General features: G+C 44.4%; 1 protein-coding gene across 1 annotated transcript; it reads left to right on the top strand.

Moving 5' to 3' along the window:
• The first annotated feature begins 5,479 nt into the window (after positions 1-5,479).
• On the top strand, positions 5,480-21,246 carry LOC134471456 (uncharacterized). The gene is made up of 7 exons (XM_063230348.1): positions 5,480-5,690; positions 11,788-11,968; positions 13,035-16,260; positions 17,312-17,325; positions 18,775-19,107; positions 19,196-19,363; positions 20,264-21,246. Exons 1-7 carry the CDS (start codon positions 5,485-5,487, stop codon positions 20,438-20,440), a joined length of 4,305 nt encoding a protein of 1,434 aa, XP_063086418.1. The 5' UTR covers positions 5,480-5,484; the 3' UTR covers positions 20,441-21,246.
• The last annotated feature ends 992 nt before the right edge of the window (positions 21,247-22,238 follow it).

The following is a 22,238-nucleotide window of genomic DNA, read 5'->3' as shown; positions in this document are numbered from 1 at the left end:
TCTGCTGCTGGGGGAATTGTGGGCCAATAAATTTTTGTTCAGATGTGGTTGGTGGGGACAGGCCCAGCACTGCATGTAGGATGGGACACGGACAGCCAGCAGCCAATTGGTGTACTTTGTTTTTAAGATCGGCACCGTTCCTTACCCAGATAACTCTAAAGGGTAAGTGCACTCCTGTCCAGATGCTGTGAAGTTTGTCTAGTAATGACCACTGGTGCCCCCATCTCTAAAGAGTTCCCTTTCTCTGGGCACTGTCGTAGACCCCCATGATCCTGAGGGAGGAGGATCATAAATTCAGCCCAAGCTGGGCAACTTAGTGAGACCCTATCTCAGAAAAAGAAAAATGGTTCGTTTCATAGTACAACCCCTCCCCACCAAAATGATTGCCTTCACCTGCTCCATTGCACACTTCATCTGGAGGGGTGTCTTTTGCTCTGTGTCCAGGCATAAGTAGGAATCTTGGGGGACAACCAGAGTCAGTAACTGAATGATATTGGGTGTTATAGATGGAATATGGTCCCCAGGAGCCATATGTTGTAGTCTTAATTGCCAGAGTGATGGAAGAAGAGACAGAGAGAAAGAGAGAGCGTGAGAGAGAAATCACTGGACATTGGGATCAGCTCTATTAGATGAAACTCGGTGCAAAGCTCTTTGACATAAGCCTTTCTCTACCTTGAGCTCCTGCTGAGAACCTGTAAAACAATACTCTTAAGCTTCCTAGAGGTTTTTCTGGTTTGGTTGAAACACCCTTAATCTCTTTAAAGGGACCTTTGTGTGCCTGAACATGCTTCTGATGCCCCTGGTTTCTCTGCAGCTTTAAAAATACACACAAACGCATACCAGCAGGGGCTGCATTTAGCAACAACCCTCCCCAACACACACACACACAAGTGATGGCTTGAAAGGCAATTATCTCTGTTATTCTTAGTGTTCATTTCTTTGTTCCTTTCAAGAAACTCAAGCAGTATTTTTCCTTGTGAAGTCCTTTTAGCTAGGAACTAGGGAACGCTTCTGTAGATGGGGCAGTGGGTGTCCAGGGATCCTTTTCAGGCTCTTGTTATCCTGTTCAAAGAATTGGACAAGACGCGCAAAGAACATAGAAGTTTTACATTTACTCAAGGTAAAAGCAGGGTGAAAAGAAGCTGGAAGAAGCGGTAGGAAAAGAAGTGCTCTGCAGAGGAGCATGGGCCAGTTAAAGTAAGAAAAGAAGCACAGTGCACCTTGCAGAGCGCAGGAGGAGCTGCTGAAAAAGCTCACAGCAGCCACGAGCTTAATGGCCCCTGATTTTTTTTTTCCTCTCATTGTAACATCAGATCTAGGCCATCCCATCAAAAACTCACCTGACATTATACCAGAAGAATTGAAAACAGCACTCTCTGGTATTGGATTCAGGGCTCAGAAACCATGCTGGGCTTGTTTCCTGAATCTCTGTGATTGACATCTCCATGATTGACAAGTCCAGCCCAGTTGCCAGCTGCTTTGCCATGCCCTAATCTCCTGCCTTACTTTGCTAGTTTAGCTAGCTTTATACTCAGGGTGATTAAACTGTGGTAATTTCCATGTTATTAATGTTGGGAAGATTCTTATTTCTCTATTATGTCTTCTCATCTAGATATGTTTTTTTTTTTTTGTCTTTTTTTTTATCGGTACCAGGGATCGAACTCACGACTGCCTGCTTACAAGGCAGATGCTTATGCCGCTGAGCTAAACCCCCAGCCCCCATCTAGACATGTTATGTCTCTCAGTTCATTCAGTTTTTGTGTACTCTGCAAAGTTTTACTCAAGTTAAATCGAAGCCTTTCATGTTAAATGTATTTTCTGTTCAGTTTAGTTTACTTTTATTTTATCTTATTTTTTGGTACAGGACACTGAACTCACAACCTCGTGCTTGCCAGGCAGGCACTTGTACAGCTGAGCTAAATCCCCGGCCCCTGTTCAGTTTAGTTTAAAATGAAGTATTTTCTATTTCTATTTCTGATTTTTGTTAAGGGAAAATATATTCAACAATTTAACCAAATTTTCTTTAAGATATTTTTCTCTTTTCCTCTAAAGCATTTTGCATAATATTGCCTTTTTTTTTTTTTTTTTTTTTTTTTTTTTTGGTGGTGGGGATCAGACTTACTACTTCATATTTGCCAAGCAGGCACTTATGCTGCTGAGCTAAACCCCTGGCCCCTATTTGTAATATTTAAATTATGGGATTTTTTCTGTTTACTTGCATTGTACAGAAGTTCACGCAATGTTTAATAATAGTGATAGAGGGTATTTTGAAATGGATTTTGATGAATTAGCTCTGCATTTCATGTTCCTTTTTTTATTTATTTCTGCTTTGTATTAATTGCTCCATTGTATCTTCTTAGGTTCACGTTTTAGTCCTGGGGACAGTAGTTCCACAGTTCAATCTGATTTTGTCATGCCTATGGTGTGACTCTCCTTGTCTATAGTAATGCTTCTTGCCTTAAGGCTTGTCGAGTTGATATTAATATACCAATACCAACATTATTTCCATTAGAATTTCTGTGGTTTACTTCTTTATTTTTCTTTAAAATTCTCTATGCCTAAAAACATAAAAACAAAATTCTCTATGCCTTAGATTTATCTAAGCATGCTGCTGCATGGTTGGAGTTTGCTTTATATGGACCACCAATTTTACCTGATGAATCCATCTCATTTACATTTAATGTAATTATTCATATATTTGCCATTGCATCTATATTGTACTGTGGGGTTTTTTCTATGTGTGTCACCTATTTGATGGTTACTTTCTTCTTTGCTTGACTTTAAACTTAATCAAAATTTTTATTTTTATTTCTGTGTAGTGATTTTTTAGTTATACATGCTTTCATTTTTTTAAGGGTTTAATCTCAGAAATATGTGCCTTTGCCTCGCAAAGATATCTGTAGGGTTTTCATTGTTATTGTTTATGCTCATCCTCCACCCACTTTTTTTCTTTTACTCCTGGAGACTGAACCCAGGGTCTTCACTCTGAGCTACACAACAGCACTTTTTATTTTTATTTTTTTTTTATTTAAGGAGAAAAAGAAAAAAAAACAGAAAAACGGTACAAGTTATACGGAATTTCAGAAAAAATAAACAGTAGGAAATCACTAGTTAATAGATTACATATCAATTTCTTGATGATGATGCAACCCTATATCAACCACATTCGCCCTTCTGCTTTTTGTGCATTTTAGTTCCACATATATTTTAAACTTCACAAGTCGTGCAACAGTTGTCTTGTAAGGCAATATTCTTCCATATTTGCCCATAGGTCACCCTCCCTGGCATTCTCCTGCACTTGCTTCTTGAATCCTCTTCCTCTTTCTTGAAAAACTTTCTCTTTGAAAGTGCAGTCCCACTGGCCGTGAATTCTTCAGTTTTTTTGTCTTTAGGAAATGCTTTTATTTCATCATTATTTTCCCATTTAAAATTAACTTACATTTTACATGCATTAAAACCTACCCTTTCTCAGGGTCTAGTTCTACAAGCTTTGACAAGTACATGCAGTCATGTAACCACAGCAAGCATGACTTAGAGCAGACTGGGGTTGCAGCTGGTTGGTAGAGTACTTCCCAGCACGTGGAGGTTCTGTCCCCAGCACTGCAAGATAGAGAGATAGGAAGACAGACAGACAGGTAAATACTGAAGATTTATCACAGTCCCATCATCCCACCACCTCCTTTTCCCTCCAGGTAGACAATTCTAGGTCTGTTTAGGGATGTCATTCATTGTCTGCCCGATTCTTTTGTTCCTGTGAACAACCATCTGAAAATTTAATACTGCTCCCTTCAAAGCAGCCTGTCTTCTTCCTCTGGCTGCTTTAATATTTCCCTCTTCCTATCTGATTTCCAGAAGTGGCACTATGTAATGTGTCTAGATATGAAAAAAAATTTAATACCGGGAATCAAACTCAGGACCTGGCACTTGCCAGGTAGGTGCTGCAAGTTGAGCTGTATCCCTGGCTGGTATTTTCTTTAATTATAAGTTTTTTCAATTTGTTGTTTGCCAGCACTGGACTTGCAGTGTTGGTCTAGGTCCAAGTCCTCAGCCTGTGCTCAGAATCAACAAATGTTTCCAAAACTATAATCATTTATACTTTCTCATCCTTGAAAGAATCTCCCTTCTCTGGAATTTTATTCTTTCTCACCATCCTTTCTTCCAAAACTCTCTGATATCTTATAGAAATAACCTCTATAATTTGTTTGACCTTTTAAAATGGTGCCACAGGGAGTTTGGCCTGTTGTGACCCATTTTATTTTAGACATAATCTGAGTTTTCCACCCTTATTTACCATCTCAAAGGACATTTTAAATGAAGGAATGACTGAATAAACCTTATTTTAGGCATTGGGTTTTTTTAAAATCCATCCACCCATTCAATGTTTGCAATTTCTTTCTTTCTCTTTTCTTTTCTTTCTTTCTTTCTTTTTTTTTTTTTTGTCTTTGTGTGTGTGTGTGTGTGTCTTTTTGAGACACGATCTCTCTATGCAATTCAGGCTGGCCTTGAGCTCACTTTTTAGCATAGGCTGGTCTCAAACTTGAAGTGATCCTCCTGCCTCAGCCTCCCAAGTGCTGGGATTACAGACATGAGCCACCACACCCGGCTTCTTTTCTTTTCTTTTTTCTTCTTTTTTTGTGCCAGAAATCAAACTCAGGACCTCCTGCTTGTCAGACAGGTGCTCTGCTCCTGAGCTGTATACCCTCAGCCCCTTGCAGTTTCTATTTAATGTCCTCAGGTTGCCATCTAGCTCTGTTTACTGCTAGTGGAAGGACACTTACTACTGACTGTCCTCAAGTAAAAGTTAACAACACTGGGAAGCTGAGAGTTTTGTTCTGAGATGCAGACTAAAGGCTAACTTTCTGTCAGTGTCAGCTTTCAGCCCTTGTTTTAAGAAGCTCCATAGTAGAAGTTGGGCAAAATCTGTCCCCTCTGCTGTATGCAGAGCTACAAAGACTGAAAGCCTCAATCACGTCCTCAGCAGACTGACCCTTTCCTTTTCTGTGTCTGTCTGTCTATCTGTCTCTGTCGCTCTTTTTCTTATATGCAGGATTTAATCCAAGACCTTTGTACTTAGCTACATCCCCCTACCCTTTTTATTTTTTATTTTGAGGTAAGGTCTTTCGAAATCACTAAAGTGTCCATGCTGGGCTCAAGCGTCTGATTCTCCCACCTCAGTCTGCCAGAATGCTAGGATTACAGGAATGCACCACCGTGATTCGCTATTAACTGATCCTTTCTTAAACTGTCTAATTCTGTCTGCGCTATTTACTTGTGTCTTTATCCCACTTCTTCATGATTTTGCTAAGCCAGGAATTGCCTCATACTATTAAAATCCTAAAAATAAGCCCATATATCACTTTAGTATCTCATAGGTATTTTTCCCTTAACAGAAAATTAGGTTATCATCAAGTGAGAAGGTACTTTCACATGTCAATCAGCATGAGTTACAATTGTGCCATAATTTCTGTTCACAGACCAGAAGAGATGGAATCCTTCCTCTTTGATGACATCGGCTGCATGATCCAGAACAAAGCTATAGAGAGAATCATCTCATCAATGACTGTTCAGCTTTGCCATCTGCTCATCTCAGTGGAGATGAAAGATGTAAACAATAAAGCGTTTGCTTCTCTGGAGAAGATGGCAGAAGAGCTTGCTGAGGCCAGTGAAGAGTTTGTGCAAGTTGCTGAGAGGTAATACTTTCGAAGAACTCAAGCCTGTTCCCCTGTACCGTGGCAGAAGGAGCAGGCATTAGAGTGCCCTTCGATACCTTTGGAAAGAAGTCAAGTGTGGAAAAAATACACTGATAAAACACAAAGCCAATTGCTTAATATAATAAATAATTGGGGTATAATTTAAAAATATAAACATTTCAGAAATAGCTGAGTTTTTCACTAAGAGATCACTCTACCTGGAGCCATGGAGAGACCAGAGGGAGCAGGCCAGTGAAGGAGGAGCCGCACCAGGGCCCCTCTAACCCTCTCTTGCTCCTCTCCTCTCACTGAAGCTAACACTAACAGGTTGTTTTGTTGTTGTTTGCAGTGCTAGGGGATGCAACCCAGACTCTTGAACGTCCTAGGCGAGCACTCACCACTGAGCTACACCCTCAGACCAAACACTGATAATAATAAAGGTGCTAAAGGTGCTAAAACAAAAACAAAAACTAAAAACAGTTCCATGACCCATCAAAAGGTTTCTAGGGGCTGGGGATTTAGCTCAGCAGCATAAGCACCTGCCTAGCAAGCATGAAACATGAGGTTGTGAATTTGATCCCTGGTACCAAAAAAAAAAAAAAAGGCTTCTAGAAGGTAGGCATGGTGGCACAACCCTGTAATCCCAGCTGAGGTAGAAAGATTACAAATCTGAGGCCACATCGGGCAATTTAGTAAAACCCTATCTCAAAATAGACAATAAAAAAAGTCGAGAATATAGCTCTTTACAGTAGAAAGACAATTAATACATGTAGAAGCAATAATGAACTTAATTACTATTTGGGAGCTATCACAACTGTTCCAGGCAGAGATCATCGAGATGCTAAAATTAGTGGGCAAAAGGTTAATGAGAGAAGGATACTTCTATTGTATCAAGGTCCCGAAAAATTTTTCTTAATTACACTGGGGAAAATGGAACTTTCATGAAACAGCTGTCTGGTAGACATCACCTTCCCCAAGTGATCAAAATGAGCTTTCTATTAGAGGAACAGGACAGCAGCACCTGCCTCCTAGTTCTGTGCACTAAGGATACCATGTCACTCCTGGAGGGCTATTTCCTGAAACGCATAGCCTGAATCTATTAATAAAATATCAGAGAAACCCAAATTGAAGACCTTTCTATAAATTACTGGCTCATACCCATCATAAACATCAAAGGTCAAGGGCAAAGCAAGCTTCCAGAACTATTCCGCTCAGGGATTAAGGGATTTGTATGGGTTTACTGTTGTTGTTGGAACACATTGGACACACGGCGCAATCTAAAATCAGGTAAATTTATTACCCCAGGGTTTTGTTGGCTGGAAGTTGGTGAGCTCAACTGGTTCCTTGGTGTGGGTCTCACAGGCTGGAACAGAGTTGTCATCCTAGCAGATTTTTATCTGGACACTCTGGGAAGAATCCACATCCAGGCTTATTTCAGGTGTTGGATGAGTCCAGTTCCTTGTGGTTGTAGGACTGAGGTCTCTGAACCTGGGCTTTCCTCAGTGAGACAACTGCATTCCATGTGGCATGTCAGCAATGGCAGATCAAGTTTCTCTTACCATTTGAATCTCTCTGATATCCCTGACACCCACCAAATCTCTCACTCCTCTATGCTCTTCTATTGCTTTTAACAGTCATTCAGTTATACTGGGACATCCAGAAAATCTAGAATAGTTTCCCTGATTTGAGGCTGCTTATTAGGTCCCTTAATTGTATCTGCAGGGTCCTTGCACAGCAGTACCTAGATTAGTGTTTGTTTGACTAATCAAGAGACAAGAATCTTGGTGCTGGGCAGATGAACATGGCCCTCGAATTCTACCTACCATAAGACTTGAATGGTAAATATAATGCATACCCTCAGACTGGGGACAATCATGTTGTATAGATGTTTAATTTCATGATTTTGATGACTATTCTGTGTTAGGGAAGTTGAGTATCCCTGTTCTTAGGGAATCCACACTGATTCACCCTGGATAAAGGGGCATTGTGTCTACGCAGAGGGAGATCCAAAGGAAAGTAATAAAGCAAATGTGGCCAAATGATCATTAAAAGATATATCAGAGTATGCAGTACTATTTTGTGACTTTTGTATATTTGAAATTATATAATGGAATGTTATTAACATATTAATGGAGTGTTATATAATGGAACATTACCCAGTCTTAAAGATGGAGGAAATTCTGACATTTGTTACATCATGGGCGAGCTTTAAGGACATTGTGCCAAATGAAATAAGCCAGACACAAAGGACAAATGATTGATTCCACTTATATGAGGTTTCTAGAGTAGTCATTATAAGGCCAGAAAGCAGAATGGCAGTGGGAGGAGAAAGTAGGAAATGATTGTTTAAGTGGTACAGAGATTCAGTTTAGGAAGATGAAATAATTTCTGGAAGCTGGTGATGGGAGAGATGTGCAAAGTAAATACATTATACTTAATGTCACAGAACCGCACCGTGAAAAATGGTTAACGTGGTAAATTTTTATGCTATACATATTTTGCCATAGTAAAATGAAGACGTGGAACTTGTAGTGACAAGTTGGAATGACTTTGCCAAAATATCAGTATGATTTATTTAGGAGTTTGGGATCAGAGCAATTTAATGCTATTTTAATATTTATACAATTAAATTTTCTGACACACAATGCATTTTGTAATCACACACACAACCAAGACACACCCCAAATTTTAAGAAAAGTCAAGCATTGTTTTTGTCTGTTTCCACTATAAATGCTTTCGCTGTATTGTCTGTTCCTGGCAAGATAAATTATTTATACACAGAATTATCTGTGCTCATGACCGTAAGAAGTGATCCAGACCTCCTATCAGAGCAATAGTGCAAATGATTCATATTTGGGTTTGGGTTGGGCTCCAGGGATTTCCAGGGCACCTACTAGAGCTGTTCTCTGGGGTGAGGCCAAATGGAAGCCATCAGCACAACCGCGCTAAGTGTCTGGCTGGCAGCAGTAGCCTCTCTCTCCGCTGGGCCGGAAGGAATTGTTCTCATCTGCTGCCCCTGAATCAGTGTTGTAGCAGGACCAGGCTTCAGGCAGGACCCTATGAGAAGAGACCAAGGCAAGCAAATGTTTTCTTTTGTTGGAAAATAAATCCTATGATGAACATTTAAAAAATATGAATGAGCTGAAGGCAGAAAAAAATATAAGCCTAAAACTTAGGGATAATCACAAGCGATATTTGGGGATATATTTATTCCAGGAATTTTTCTTCTCTTTCTCTTTTTTAATTTCTTCTTTCCAGCATTTCTTTCTTGTCTGCCTAAATTTCTTTTTAAAAAAGCTTACATGAAAATCTGTGGATGCACTATGTCCACGTGTCCACATGCACATGTGTGCACATGTGTGTGTGTGGGTGTGTGAGAACTGGCCTTGCTGATGCGTGCACAGGGGAGGGTCAGTGCACTACTGGCCCGAGGGACGGGGTCTGTGTGAACAGAGCCTTGGGCCGGGCAGCATGACAGCAGCCCAGGGGAGATGTAGTTGCATAGCCTTCTCCCTCCCTTTCTGCCTCTCTGGATATTCAGCCAAGATTTTCTAGTTACTCTTTTGTTCTTATTTCTAATGTGATTGTACTGTGGCCCATCGAATACAATATAATCTTTTAGCCACATTTTGTGGCCTGGTACTTGATCTGTATTTGTAAATCTTCCAGGTGCCTTTGATTCAACAAGTAGTCTAAATTACTGGGTTCAGTGTTCTGCATATATCCTTTAGGAAAGCTTTACATATTAATAAAAAGATTCTTACAGATCCCTAAGGATCTTTTTATTAAGGAGAGAGAAGGGAGTTAAAATTTTTTTACTTCCTGAGTTTGGGGCTGGCCTCAGCTACATAATAGTGAGTTTGAGACCAGTTTGAACTACAGAGTGAGACCTTACCTTCTAAAACCCAAGCCAAACCAAACCAAAACAAAGAACTGCCTCAAAAAACAAACAAAAAACCCTCAAAAAAACTGCCAGATGTGGTGGCATATGCCTAATTCCAGCACTTGGCAGGCTGGTACCACAAAAAAAATGATCGCAGGAGGATTACCATGAGTTCAGGGCTAACCTGGGTTACATAGTAAACTCAAGGCCAGCCTGAACTACGCAGCAGAAACCCTGTCTTAAAACAAAGCAAAAACAAAACAACTTTCACCATTTGCGGATCTATTTTTCTTTTTAGCTTTGTTACCATTTGCTTTTGTATATTGTATTTATAGGATAAGGTGCCTACACATTTAGAATGATTATATTTTCCTTTTGTCTTTATGAAATATTCCCCTCTATATTTAATAATTCTTCTTGCTTTAGAGTACTCTTTGTCTAAATATTGTAACCACTTACAAGTTTTTCTCCTCTTTCTCCTCTATTCTATCTGTCTACGTGATACCAAAACACCACCCTTGAACATGGTAGCTGAATTAGTAAGACCTGAAAGCTGGTAATGTAAGATCTCCACTTTTTCCCTCAGAGATGATTATTGTAGGTCTTTGCATGCCTACATGAACTTTAGAGTAAGCTTGCTAATCTTTATTTTTTTAAAAAGTCTGCTAGAATTTTAATTGGGATTATATTGAATCTATAGAGCAATCTTAGAATAAATGATATTTACTACCCTGATCTACGAGCATGAATTGTCCCCTTTTTTTGTTTTTTAGATTGGCTCTTGCTTTGAAGTTCAGGCTGGCCTTGAATGCACTGTGTAGTCCGGGCTGGCTTCAAATTTATGGCAATCCTCTTGCCTCAATGCTCAGCTCTTGTTTTTGGTTTTTAACAGAGATGCAAAGACAGTTCAGTGGAGGAAGAATAGGCTTTCAACAAATGGTTCTGGAACAATCCGACAATATCCAAAAATTGCACAAAAAGTGAATTTTGGCCCATATATCAAAGTTAAACAAAAAGTGAATTTGGGATCATATATAAACATTAATTCAAAATAAGCCTAAGATCTAAATATAAATCTTAAGCTTATGAAAGCTCAATGAACAAATGTAGGAAAAAATTTTTGAGGTCTTGGGTTAGCCACAGATTTCTTAGACACTACTAAAAGCATGGTTAATAAAAGAACAAACTAAATTTCATCAAAATTTTAAAAAATAACTTTTCAAAACATTCACTAAAAAAAAAAGCCAGAGAATGGGAGAAAATATTTTTAAAGCATATGTTAGGCAAAGAAATTATATTCAAAATACGTAAAGAACCATCAAATATCAAGGCCAGGGATTTTTTTTTTTTTTTTTTTTTGTGGTACCAGGGATCAAACTCACAACCTCACTCATATCAATAATGAGAAGCAAATAGCCCAAAAAAATGGTTGAAAATTTTGAATTGATAGCTTAATGAAGAAGACAGGCACATGCAAAAATTCTCAACTTTATTAGCAATTAAGAAAATCCAGATTTAAATCACAAGAAGACAACAGTCCACGTTTATTTGGAATGATTAAACTTAGAAAGACTGTACCAAGTGTTGATGTGGGCATGGAGAAATTGGAACGCTCACACTGCTGATAATGTAACACATTACAACTGTGTTGGAGAAAGTTTTGGCTGTTTCCCTAAAACCTAATACCTACTACTCCTAGGTATTTACCCAAGAGAAATGGAAGCATATGTCCAAAGAAATACCTATATATGAGTGTTTCCTGGAGCTTTATTTCTAATAGCAAAAGACAGATTGTCCTTAGGTTTCTCACTTGCAGCTCTGGAGGCCAGCATATGCTGGAATCAAGTGTCTGGGCTGTTGAGAGGAAAGGCCTGGACTCAGAATGCTCTATCCCCACGTCTCATTTTTAACCTCTTTAACCTGACAGTGAGGAGAAGATAAATCAGGACCTGCAGGATTTAGTGAATGCACTGCCCCTCTGAGAAAAATATTGGAGAACAGCTCTAACTAAATCCCAGATCCAGAGACTTGAAGATAAGGAACTTCTCTTTACTTCAACACTGTCTTTTAGACTCTTGTGACAATCAATATAATCCTGTATCTGTTTCAGTGGCGACTTAGTGCTGAGTTCTGTGTAACACAATTCCTTTATGGATATATTTCCTTTCTTTTTAAAATAATATCACATGTCATAAACGTACCATCTCTACCTAGGTTGGCAGAAGATGCTGAGGAGTGGTTCCGGGAGGAAATGCAGCTGGTGGCCCAATCTCTGATCCAGTCTGGGAGGAACATCAGGGTGGTGGCTGGGAAGCTCCATCTGCAGCCAGGATGTCAGTACCACCGGGAGGAACTGGTGACCACAGCACAGCAGATCCTAGTGGACACCACAAAGGTGAAGCTGATGCCAGAGTCACTGGCTGGCTGGACACTGCTGGGCTTATTATTCCCACAGCAGGTGCCTGCCCCAGAGAGTGAAATCCACCCCCCTTCGGTCAAGATCAAAGGCACAGAATTCATTACCAGTTTAACCAGTCCTACCTACTGAACTGGGCAGACCTAGCAAGTTATGGTCTATGATCTTAAACCCACATGTAGCTGCTTCATCCTCCATACTTCACTGCCAACCTCTAATTTTTATTAGAGGCCAAAAAGGTCATTTCCCACCCTGGTCAGTGGTCAAGAGCTGTGAGGAGAGATGGCTGAAGCCTCTGCAGCCCTCAGCCTGTTTGGCAAGCCAGGCACCCAAAGGAGAGCTCTGTAGCACTAGCCTAGCGCCAGAAAGATCTCAGAAAGACTGGGTCACCTCTGAGCTGGCAAACAGTCTTCATTTTCTACATTGGCATTCCGTCATGGGGGCACGACCCTTTCAGATGAGCACATCGCTCCTTGTTGGAGTTCGTGTCCTTTAAATCTCAGTTTGAGACTTTAGCGGTATGGGTTGTCGGGGGAGGAATATTTGTATTTTAGCAGGTCCTGAGAAAGGATGATCGGAAATGGAGAGATTAGAGAGGCTCTGGCCGGCTGCTGGTGGGGGTGGGGCGGGCTCTGATTTGGGTAACAGTTAAAGCAGCTTGTTTGTTGGAGTTAGAAACAGCTGTCTGGGAACTGCAGGGTCGGGCTAGGAAAGATACCTCAAAGGAGCTTCCCTGACCGGCCATTCCTCTAGCCGCTTGGATCATTCTCATCCAAGTAGTAAACCCTCTCTAAATGCTCCACTTTTTAGCCCATATTAAATATAGCTCCAATTTAGGAGCCCTTCCATACTCAGTTAAATAGATGTAACAGGTTTAAACGCCGCTCCACAGTGAATTTCTGGACATAAGATTTTACGCTCTTAATAGCCTTAGAAGGTTTAAAGGACGTTTATTTGTAAAACTAGGGGGCACGCATTGCTGTCATCGCTTTCTCCATTATTCCAAGAGCGTGGAATCACCTTCGCGCCTTTCTTCCCCACTCAGGTCCTGCTCCTGGAAGACGCAGTGACTGCGAGGAAGGTTGTGCAGGCGGCTGGCTGGTGCACGACCCGTCTGGACGCGCTGGAGGCTGCAGACGGCACAACCTCCCTGCGCGGCCCCTGGGCTGACCTGGCCGCAGCGATGCTGCACCTTGGCCGCCTGATGGCCCGGGGGCCGCCCGAGCGCCTGGGCCCCGCCGTTCGCCTGCTGCGGTGCTGCGTCCCCGCGTTGCTCGCCGCCGCCCGCGGCCCCGTCCGGCAGCCGCGCACCCCGCAGCTGTCTGACTCCCGGCGCCGCGTCTTCGCTCTGATCAGAAGGAGCCTCGGCGAGCTCCTGGGGCGGCTGGAGCCCGGCGCCGCGGCCCCGGCAGCTGGAGCGTTCACCCGGCGCCTGCAGCAGCTGCGCCAGCTGCTGGTGACGCCGGGGTCCGAGGGGCTGAGCGGCGGCCAGATGGACGCGCCCCTGGCGGCCGTGGTCTGGCACTGCCTGCGCCTGGCCGCCTGCTCCGCGCCTCCGGAAAGGCGGCACCTGGTGGCCCGCTGCGCCCGGCTGCTGCAGCTGCACGGCGCTGGCGTCCGGCGTCCGGACGGGACCTACGGGCCTCTCAGAATCGAGACCGGACAGCAGAGGCTGGATCCCGGGAAGAAGTGCGCAGCGCTGTGGGCCGCGACCGAGGCCCTCTCCCAGGGAGTGCGCGCTGGGCTACTGCGCCGGATCCTGGACACGTTCACAGACACCAGCAGTCCTCTCCGAAGCCTGGTCCACGCCACCCAGGCGACTCCCCCAGGCAGGTCCTCGGGGGACGGCGAGCACTCACGGAGGAGCCTCCAGCTTTTGCTTGCTGCATTCCAAGACCAGGCCAAGCAGATGCTCCACGTGGCCCAGTTGGTTTTGGTTCACTGCCCTGGACATCAGACAGGCGGGAACATGGAGGCCGCCATGGCACACGTCTGGGAGCTTGTAGTCAGCATACGGCAGCTTTTCTCACAAGGCTACCAAGGGTCTGGCCGGGACTGGAGCCCTGCAGCCCTGCAGGACCTGCTTGGGGCCTGGGTCTGGGCATCTGAACGCCTGCTGGCGTGTTTTGATGATGTTCTCGACATTCCTGAATTCCTCAGGGTGTCCATTCAGGATATGATCAAGCATTTGGATTTCTTTGCATGGGCTTTGAAGAGTGCAGAGTCCAGAGAGTTTTCCAGATCTGTGGCCTACTTACAAGGTCGAGCCACACACATAGTGCAGGTAATGAGCAGGTTTGTGGGCCAAAATCGAGACCCCATCTTCCGCAATGGCCTGAGAGTCTTGATCCGGCAGCTGGAGCAGTCTGCTTCTGTCCTGGGTATAGCTGCAGAACATGGTTCAAGTGGGTACAGTTCTCATGACACAGATGTGTTTTTAACCATGGCAAAAAATCTCATCTATTCAGCTCAGCAAGTGCAAGAGGGGCTCGAGGGGACCAATCACCCAGACATCCTCAGTCCCCTCCGACACCAGGTCCACAGATTTGACATTGGTAGGGGCTGGCCATATTTCATTCTCTCTGCCCTTCAGGACCCCACATCTCCTGAACTGAAATACCAGAAGGGTCCTGAATTAGGGGAACATGAGCAAGGCATACCCTGGCCCTCAATGGAACGTCTTTCCCACCTCTGGATTCCTGACATCCATGCGCAGAGGAGAGACCTTCTAGCACTCACCACCAGCAAAGCCATTCTGTCTGTGGAGAGCCAGGGTCACCAGGCAGTGACCTCAGCTGGCACCAATGCACTGCAGCAGGATCTTGCTGCAGGTGCAGCTTCAGAGGCCCCAGCTGGAGAGGAACCACTGGGGTCAAAGAGGACAGAACTCCAAGAAGTCTTGATGTTAGCACCTTCTGATATTGACCTAACAAAGGAGTTATCCCAGAGAATAACTGATAGACGTAATAGGCTTCCAGAAACGACTGTCCAGCTACCTGAAAGGACCAGAAAAAGCAAGCAGGCTTTGGTCGCCTTGGCTGGTGACTGGTACCTGCTGTGTCAACAACTCTTTTGTTACAACCCAACAATTGGTCTACAAAGGAACATTGCAGTGTTCATGGAGCTTCAGCAGAACTTAGCCTTAATGGTTCAACTAGCAGCTAAAAGACCAGTCTATTTGGATAAGAAGAGTCCTGATTCAACAGGGTATCCAGAAATGCTTTTACAAATGCAAGGTCAATTGGAGAAGACAGAGATCCATGCCAAACAGCTGTTGGACCAAGTTCTGGCTTCTGATGGTCTCCAAGCTCCCAAATCATGGGAAGACAACGTTGAGGATGGGTGCCTCCTATGGTCAGTGGCTGTCCAAGACCTGATCCAATCCATGGAGAGGTTCAGCAAGAGACAAAGTCTGTTCCTACTACCCCTGCGACAGGCAGTGAAGGACCAGCAAGGGTTGCAAGAAGGGTTGGCCCACATAGCAGATGTTTCTCAAAGGCTGCAGGAGGCTGCCAGGCTATCTGGCCTTCTCTGTGGGGATGAGCAGGTAAAGGGTGAGGTCTCCTTTCAGTGCAGGGAAGTTCATGTAGTCAGAGATGCTCTGCTGGATGTGGCACAGATCCTGGTTTCCTCTCCCAGACCATCTCCCAGCTTGTCCACACGCTTTGACCTTCTCTGCTTGGAGCTCACCCTTCGAGCCAAGGCCCTGATGGACTACCTCAGTACCATAAATGCAGACTACGAACATACTTTCCATGGTGCTGTCTGTCCAAGGCTCTCTGTGTGCAAGAACCCCCAGAGCAGGAAAGAAAGTTCCCTGGAAAGAATGGTGTCTGGTATCCAAGCTGTACAGGGAATCATAGCAAGAGATCAAGAGTCTGAGTCCTGCCAGGAAGATCTTCTTATGGCTCTGGAGAGCATTCTTATCCTCACCAAGGAAGTGGCCCAGAGAATTCCTGGGTTTCAAGAGCATCCTGAGGAGCTGGGATTGTATATGCTGGATTGCCTTCGGTGCGAGTGGGCAGCCAAGGCCCACCATGCGGTGGCCCAGCTCCAGGCCTGGAAAGGAGGTCACCCCAAGGCCTGGAGATTCCTGGCCCAGTGCTTGAAAAACGCAGAAGAGCCAGTAAGGATCCCAGAACAGGATGCCATCTGGATCCAGCTGCAGTGTGAGGAGGGTACAGCAGGAGCCTCTGCAGGGGCCAGGGTGGACTCAAAGCATGATGATGCCTCTAGAGGCTCCCCAAGGAGCTTGGGGTGGGGGCTGCCCTGCTGAGCCAGCCGTCACTGGGGCCATAGCAGACATGCACATGGTAGGCTACTCAGCAACTTTTCTCCATTCTACCTCAATCCTGTTTCTAGGAGCCAAAGACCCTGACAAGCTCCAGGGTTTTGAAGCCATTGTGTAAATTTCACCTTGGGCAGACAGCAGTGCAGCCTCTAAGAGCCTATGCCAGAGGATCAGACTTCCTGGGGTGCACCTGCCTCTGCCATTTCCTAGCTAGGCCCTGAGGACCTTCAGAGCTACTTGGGACTTCAGTATTTTAATCTGATGGAGAGTTAATGAAAGTATCCATGCTAGGTTACTTGTGCTTGCCTGGCATATATAGTAAGTGTCCTATAATTAGTGCCATTACGTACCGTCATCTTCCATGAAGTTCTTTCTGATCACCTGAACTGCAAGTCGTTCCCTTGTGCCTCCTGTGAATCAGGCTGCTTCACGCCACTTTGACCTCCTCAGATGTAACTTCCTGGTTCCAATCAGGGTTCTTTTGTTTGCAAGTGGCAGGAATCCAACTTCAATCATAGTTGGTTTTTTAAAAAAAGATTTATTAGAAAGAAACTGAGTCTCTTGACTATCTTTCAGAGCATGACAGGACATATAGGCACTGTAAAATCTCAAGCATTTAATTTTATATTGTCCATGACCATAGTCAGTAAGAGATAGAATAGGTTGGCAGGGCTCAGGTACTTCCCAGGCAGACATGTTCAGGCCGGCATTTGATGATCTGTCCCATCATGACCTTATTGTCCACTGCAAGAACCTCACCGCCCAAAACCATTCTCTAGATCTTCTTCCAAGATAGAACTGACAAGACCATGTATTTGTTTCTCCACTGCCTCGGTCTTCATTTTTCTCATTAACATGCCTCTTGTTGCTAAGGAGGAGGAGGAGAACAGGCACAATTCCCGTGTTTCCTGTAGCCTGAGTCCTCTTTGCTCAGATCCTGCCTGTCCTCTAGGCTCCATAGCATCCCATTTCCTGGTCTTATAAATTCAAGTAGTCGCCAGCACCTTCTTTTGTTATCTGTTTTTCCACAGGGCCTCCTGACACAGTCAGTGCACTGCAGTCACAGACTTGCATTATTTCTGTCGGTTCCCCGATGCATCCCCGTTCCATAAACTCTCCCTGCAGAACAGGATAATGCAGGCTGCCCGGGGCTGCGGGCTTCTGGAATGGAGGCAACCCAAAAGCTCCTTCAGCCCCCATCAGCACTCCCGTCTACGGAGGGAGTCATCTTTACTGTAGGGAGCTGATTTCCTTTGGGTAGGGGCAAGACCTCTATCCTGAGGAAGCACAGGCCTGCGCTCACTGTTACAGCAAAAAACAAATAGGAAAAGCCATGGACTCTCAACTCCCACGCAGGTGGCTGCGGCCTGCCCCTCCCAGCATTCAGCAGATGTTCTGCTCACTCTAGAACAAGGCCAATACAGCAAGGACGATCTGCACATTTTCAGAGGGCAGTGATGATTTAATTGAAGAAGCCAGCAGAGAAACAATAGCCAGACCAAGTGACTGTTTGGTACTCGCCAACTCACAGTCTTTGTCCACTTCTGCTATTAGAATATCTCAGACTGGGTCAGTGTACAAAGAAAATTAAGTTAATTCACTGCGCTGGAAGCTAAAAAGGCCGAGACAGAGAGGCCATGTCCGGTGAGGTGAGGCAGAGATAATCAAGGATATTCTCAATTCTGTGAATGGATTTACCTTTGTTTCCTTTTGTTTTTGATTTCCAGGTCTGGAAAAGGGTTGAGGAAGGCTGTGGCCAAGGTCCAACAGGAAAATAACACTGCCGAACTTGAGTACCCAGCCCATGCGTGGGGGTCACAGGCTGCTGTTATTCTTACTAGGAAGTAACAACAACCAAGTTTTTTAGGGGAGACAGGGGAATCATAATTATTCATAGCAAAACATTAACATCATTTCATATAGATCAACTGGTATAAAAATGTTTGGGTTTGGGTTCCAAATTTGGAACATTCAAGTATTCCTGAATTTCTTTTCTCTCTCTATCTTTGTCTCTGTCTCTCTCTGTCTGTCTCTGTCTCTGTCTCTCTCATGGCAAGACAGGCTGGCTTAGAGAGTCACACAGTGACCCTGTATCTCCTGGGTGCTGGGATTACAGGTGTGCACCACCTTGCTCGGCTATTCAGGGTTCCTGAATTTCTTGAAGAAGCTCAGATTCTCCCTTTCATGTAAAACCTGAAAATTCATAGAAGAAAAAATAAAGTAATATTTTAACTATATGGGAACTGGAGGGTGACAGATGGTAGTTATGAAAACTCTGAATGAATGGAATACAAATTAATAATCTTCAGAGCCCTTCCCACTATTTCCCTACATACTTACAGAAGCCTGCCAAGGGCTGCTGGGACCCAGAAGAATCAGGACCCCCCCCCCCATTCCTTCTCATCTTCTAAAAACTAACTAACATCCCCTCTGTACTTTAAAGGGCTGAGCGTCAGGGATTCGCGGGTTCTAACCCCTTATCCTCTCCCAGCAGCGGAGCCTCAGCGCCCCTGTGCCCTGGCTGAGCAGCTCTACCCCGAGGACCGCAGTGCGGACAGCGAGAACACAATCACCCGGATTGCCCGAGAGACGACGGGGAGGCGCTGCTGCTGATGGCTCAGAGTCTGAGCAAGAGGGCGTGTCCTGGTGCTGGGATGCGGCAGCCCGGAGGCCGCAGGGGGAAACCCCTCCCACCGCGCCCGCCCACGCCAGGGCAGCGGGAGGCCACGCGGGGGACTGCTCAGCACGCAGCCTCGGCGGGTCCTGCCTCCTCTGCCCGGGTGTACCAAAACCTCCGCCTTCCTCTTCCCCTCCTCTTTTCAGCCTGGTGACTAAAGTTTGTCTTACTCTACCAGAAAATATAAATTGCCAAAAGGTGCAACTTAGTAAAAATTAAGGACACACTCATATTCCAGAAGAAGGAACTGAAGCGAGTCCTTTACGTCTTCGAACATTTCCCGAAACAGAGATCAGAAGAACTGAAACCTCCTGTGCCGGTCACACAGCCGGCAGGGGCAGGGCAGCTTCCCGCGGCCTTCTGGAGGCCAACCCTGATCCACGATCTCCACGATCCACGATCACGGGTGACCTACTCCAGATAAGACCTGCATGAGAGGCAACCGCACCAGCAACTCCTCAGCTCTGAGGCTGTGGGTAGAGTTGGAGGATGCAACAGGGATGGCGGGAAGAGAGGAGGAAGTGTCCCATGGACAAGCGTCTCGTCTGGGAGCGATGTACATAAGGCTATGCTTATGTGTGGTTTGGGTTTTCTCTGGCACCCTTGAGATCCAGGTTATGAGTTCTGGAGTATTCCAGCCGGATCCCTTCAGTGTGGCCCTTTCCTTTCACACATGGAGGTGATCTTCTTAAAGACTTTCCATGACATTGTGTCTTAAATCTTTATTCAACAAAAATGTCTGGAAAACTTTCTGTGTGCCAGCAGTGAACAAGAGCCATTCCTTAAGTCATGATCCGGGTTGGGAACCTGGAATAATGAATAGTATGTACAAAATAAACACCTCCTCAGGAAGATGTTGAAAGCTAGCTCTAGCCAGGTGCGCATGCCTGTAATCCCAACACTTGGGAGGCTGAGGCAGGAGGATCACCATGAGTTTGAGGCCACCCTGGGCTACCCACTGAGTCCAAGGCCAACCTGCACTACATAACGAAACCTGTCTCAAAACAAAAGTAGTTTTGCTAAGCAGTCTCGCTAGCTCATGGCCAGGAGTCTGCTTTCCTCCCTTCCCCATCCCCACATGATGCGTCTTGCTCTGTTGGTTGTCAAGGGAGCTTCTCACTAACCCAGGGAGAAGCTGGGCGGAGGCTCAGGAAGTGGTGGTTTAAGCTAAAGTATGTTCATTTCAGGGACTGGAGTTTTGCCAAGCAAGTTCTGATCAAGTTTTGTAGCTCACCACCAATTTCTTGGGGACAACCTGTAAGGGCATTATTTACCTACTTCTAATGCTTTCATTTCTCTGATGTAGACCAAAGACGAGCTAAGTACCTCTGTTAGGAAAATTGCAGCTTCTGGACAAAACTTCACTAGACTCGTCTGCATCATTGCTAAGAATTGTGTGGATCAAAGATGTTCCCAGGAGCTTTTGTACATGGTAGAGCAGATTCTAACAGTAAGCAACCAGCTCCACATCATCTCCAGGTAGGAAACCTCTTTCCTCAAAGCTGCTAAGCCTATTTTTTTAGGACTCAAAGGTCTTTTAGTTTTCTAATCCTCAGCAGTTTGCCCAACTCTCTACTTCCTCTGAAGTTGCAGGCATTTACTCCAATATTATTGCTATCATAATTGAGGGTTAATTTGCAAATGCAAATCTCCTTACTTTCCAGCCATGTCTAACCATTAGCTCTCTATTTTGTACTAATCATATCTAGTGAAAAAGCCAGTTATCTTGACAACACAGTCAGGGACTACATCGTAATGGTTTTGTCAATGACACAGCATATTTCAAGAGTGGTCCCACTAGTGATACCAGCTAGTGACATCTTAACCATCTTTTTTTAAAACAAGACTCTCACTCTGTAACTCAGGGTAGTTTTGAATGCACTGTGTAGCCCAGGCTGGCCTCATGATCTTCCTGCCTCAGTCTCCCAAGGGCTGGGATTACAGGCGTGCACCACCACGCCTGGCTTCAGAGCCATTTTAGCCTGTGTAAGTACACTCTGTGATGCTCACACAATAGAATCAGCTAAAGATGCAGTCCTCAGGATAGATTTTTGCCATTAATCAATGTGCAATTGTACGTTAATAGCAAAGGAAAGCATTATGGATGTCGTCTGCCAAGGAAGGTTTTCCTTGCACAAAGTTCCTGTTAAACTTCATCTGTTAAATGTGCCCAAACCCTGGAATTGAGTGGTTTTTGTTGTCTTCCTATAACAGCTTCCCTATAAACACCATGATATAATTATGTGGTGGTTTCATTTCAGTCTTTAGAACCTGCAGCACCTACCAATAACAGACTACTACTAGGAATTGTTTTCTATTATGGAAAAGCCTGATACTGTCAGTTATTGTGAAGCACAAAAATAACATTGTCCAAAACAGCGTATATCATTTTTTCTAGTTGTTTTTGGGTTGGTACTGGGGATTGAACCTAGCCTTTCACACTGAGCTACATACCCAGCCCTTTTAAAAAATCCTTAAGTGTTAAGACAGGAGTTCAGTAAGCCACTAAGTTGCCCAGGCTTAACAAGACCCTGTCTAAAAATGAAAAACAAAAAATAGCTCATTATGAAAGCCTCAGTTTTAATGCCCAGTGCTAAAAAAATAGAAATAAAATAGAAAAAAAAACAAAAAACAAAACAAAACAAAAAAAACCTCGCTACTGCTCTCCAGGAAATAATATTTTAGGTGCATAATCATTTCAAGATTAGCTACCAACATTTGTCCACTTAAGATAAAGTAAAAATTAAGTTTTGCATTTTGTATATGGGAATTAGGGTACTCAGGAATTTGCTTTAATCGAGTAGATGTGGAAATTAAACACATAGGTGTGGTAATACATCATGAAGAAAGTAGATTTTTATATTCACAGATTCCTGGAAGCAGCGGTCACAGAGTGGATGCAGGGCCACAAGGAAGCAGCAGGGTCAGTCAAAGGGTAGAAGGAATGATGGGGAAATGCAGGAAAGAGTGTTTATTGTGATTTTCATGGGAAAGAATGGGTAAGACCGAATATGCAGGCTAAGCATTTCTAGGATTGGTGAGTCTGAATAACTGCAGGGTGTCCTGAGGAGTAGTTGTTGTCTGGTGCCTGGAGGCCGGTAGATAATGGCTGGGGTATAGAAGCAAGACAAAGGCGACAGTTGGCCTGTGGGCACTGGGTTGGTGCCTATGGAAAATTTGCTCTCTGACAAGTCATAGACTGCCCCTGGGAACTGGTGACCGCAGGAGGGGCATCTCTCTGACATCTGCAGAGCTTCAGTGGGTCAAAGCATCAGAAACAG

This window comes from Cavia porcellus, unplaced genomic scaffold (genome assembly GCF_034190915.1).
Source record: "Cavia porcellus strain 051 isolate PalLab524CR breed Dunkin Hartley unplaced genomic scaffold, mCavPor4.1 scaffold_18, whole genome shotgun sequence".
Taxonomy (NCBI): domain Eukaryota; kingdom Metazoa; phylum Chordata; class Mammalia; order Rodentia; family Caviidae; genus Cavia; species Cavia porcellus.
The sequence above is the reverse complement of the archived record's forward strand: the minus strand, read 5'-3'. Positions and strand labels throughout refer to the sequence as shown.

Coding starts and splice junctions, on each gene's coding strand:
- LOC134471456 (XM_063230348.1), top strand. CDS start 5,485: ATGGAATCCTTCCTCTTTGATGACATCGGCTGCATGATCCAGAACAAA. Junction 5,691..11,787: donor TTTGTGCAAGTTGCTGAGAG/GTAATACTTTCG, acceptor ATCTCTACCTAG/GTTGGCAGAAGATGCTGAGG. Junction 19,364..20,263: donor TCCACGATCCACGATCACGG/GTGACCTACTCC, acceptor TCTCTGATGTAG/ACCAAAGACGAGCTAAGTAC.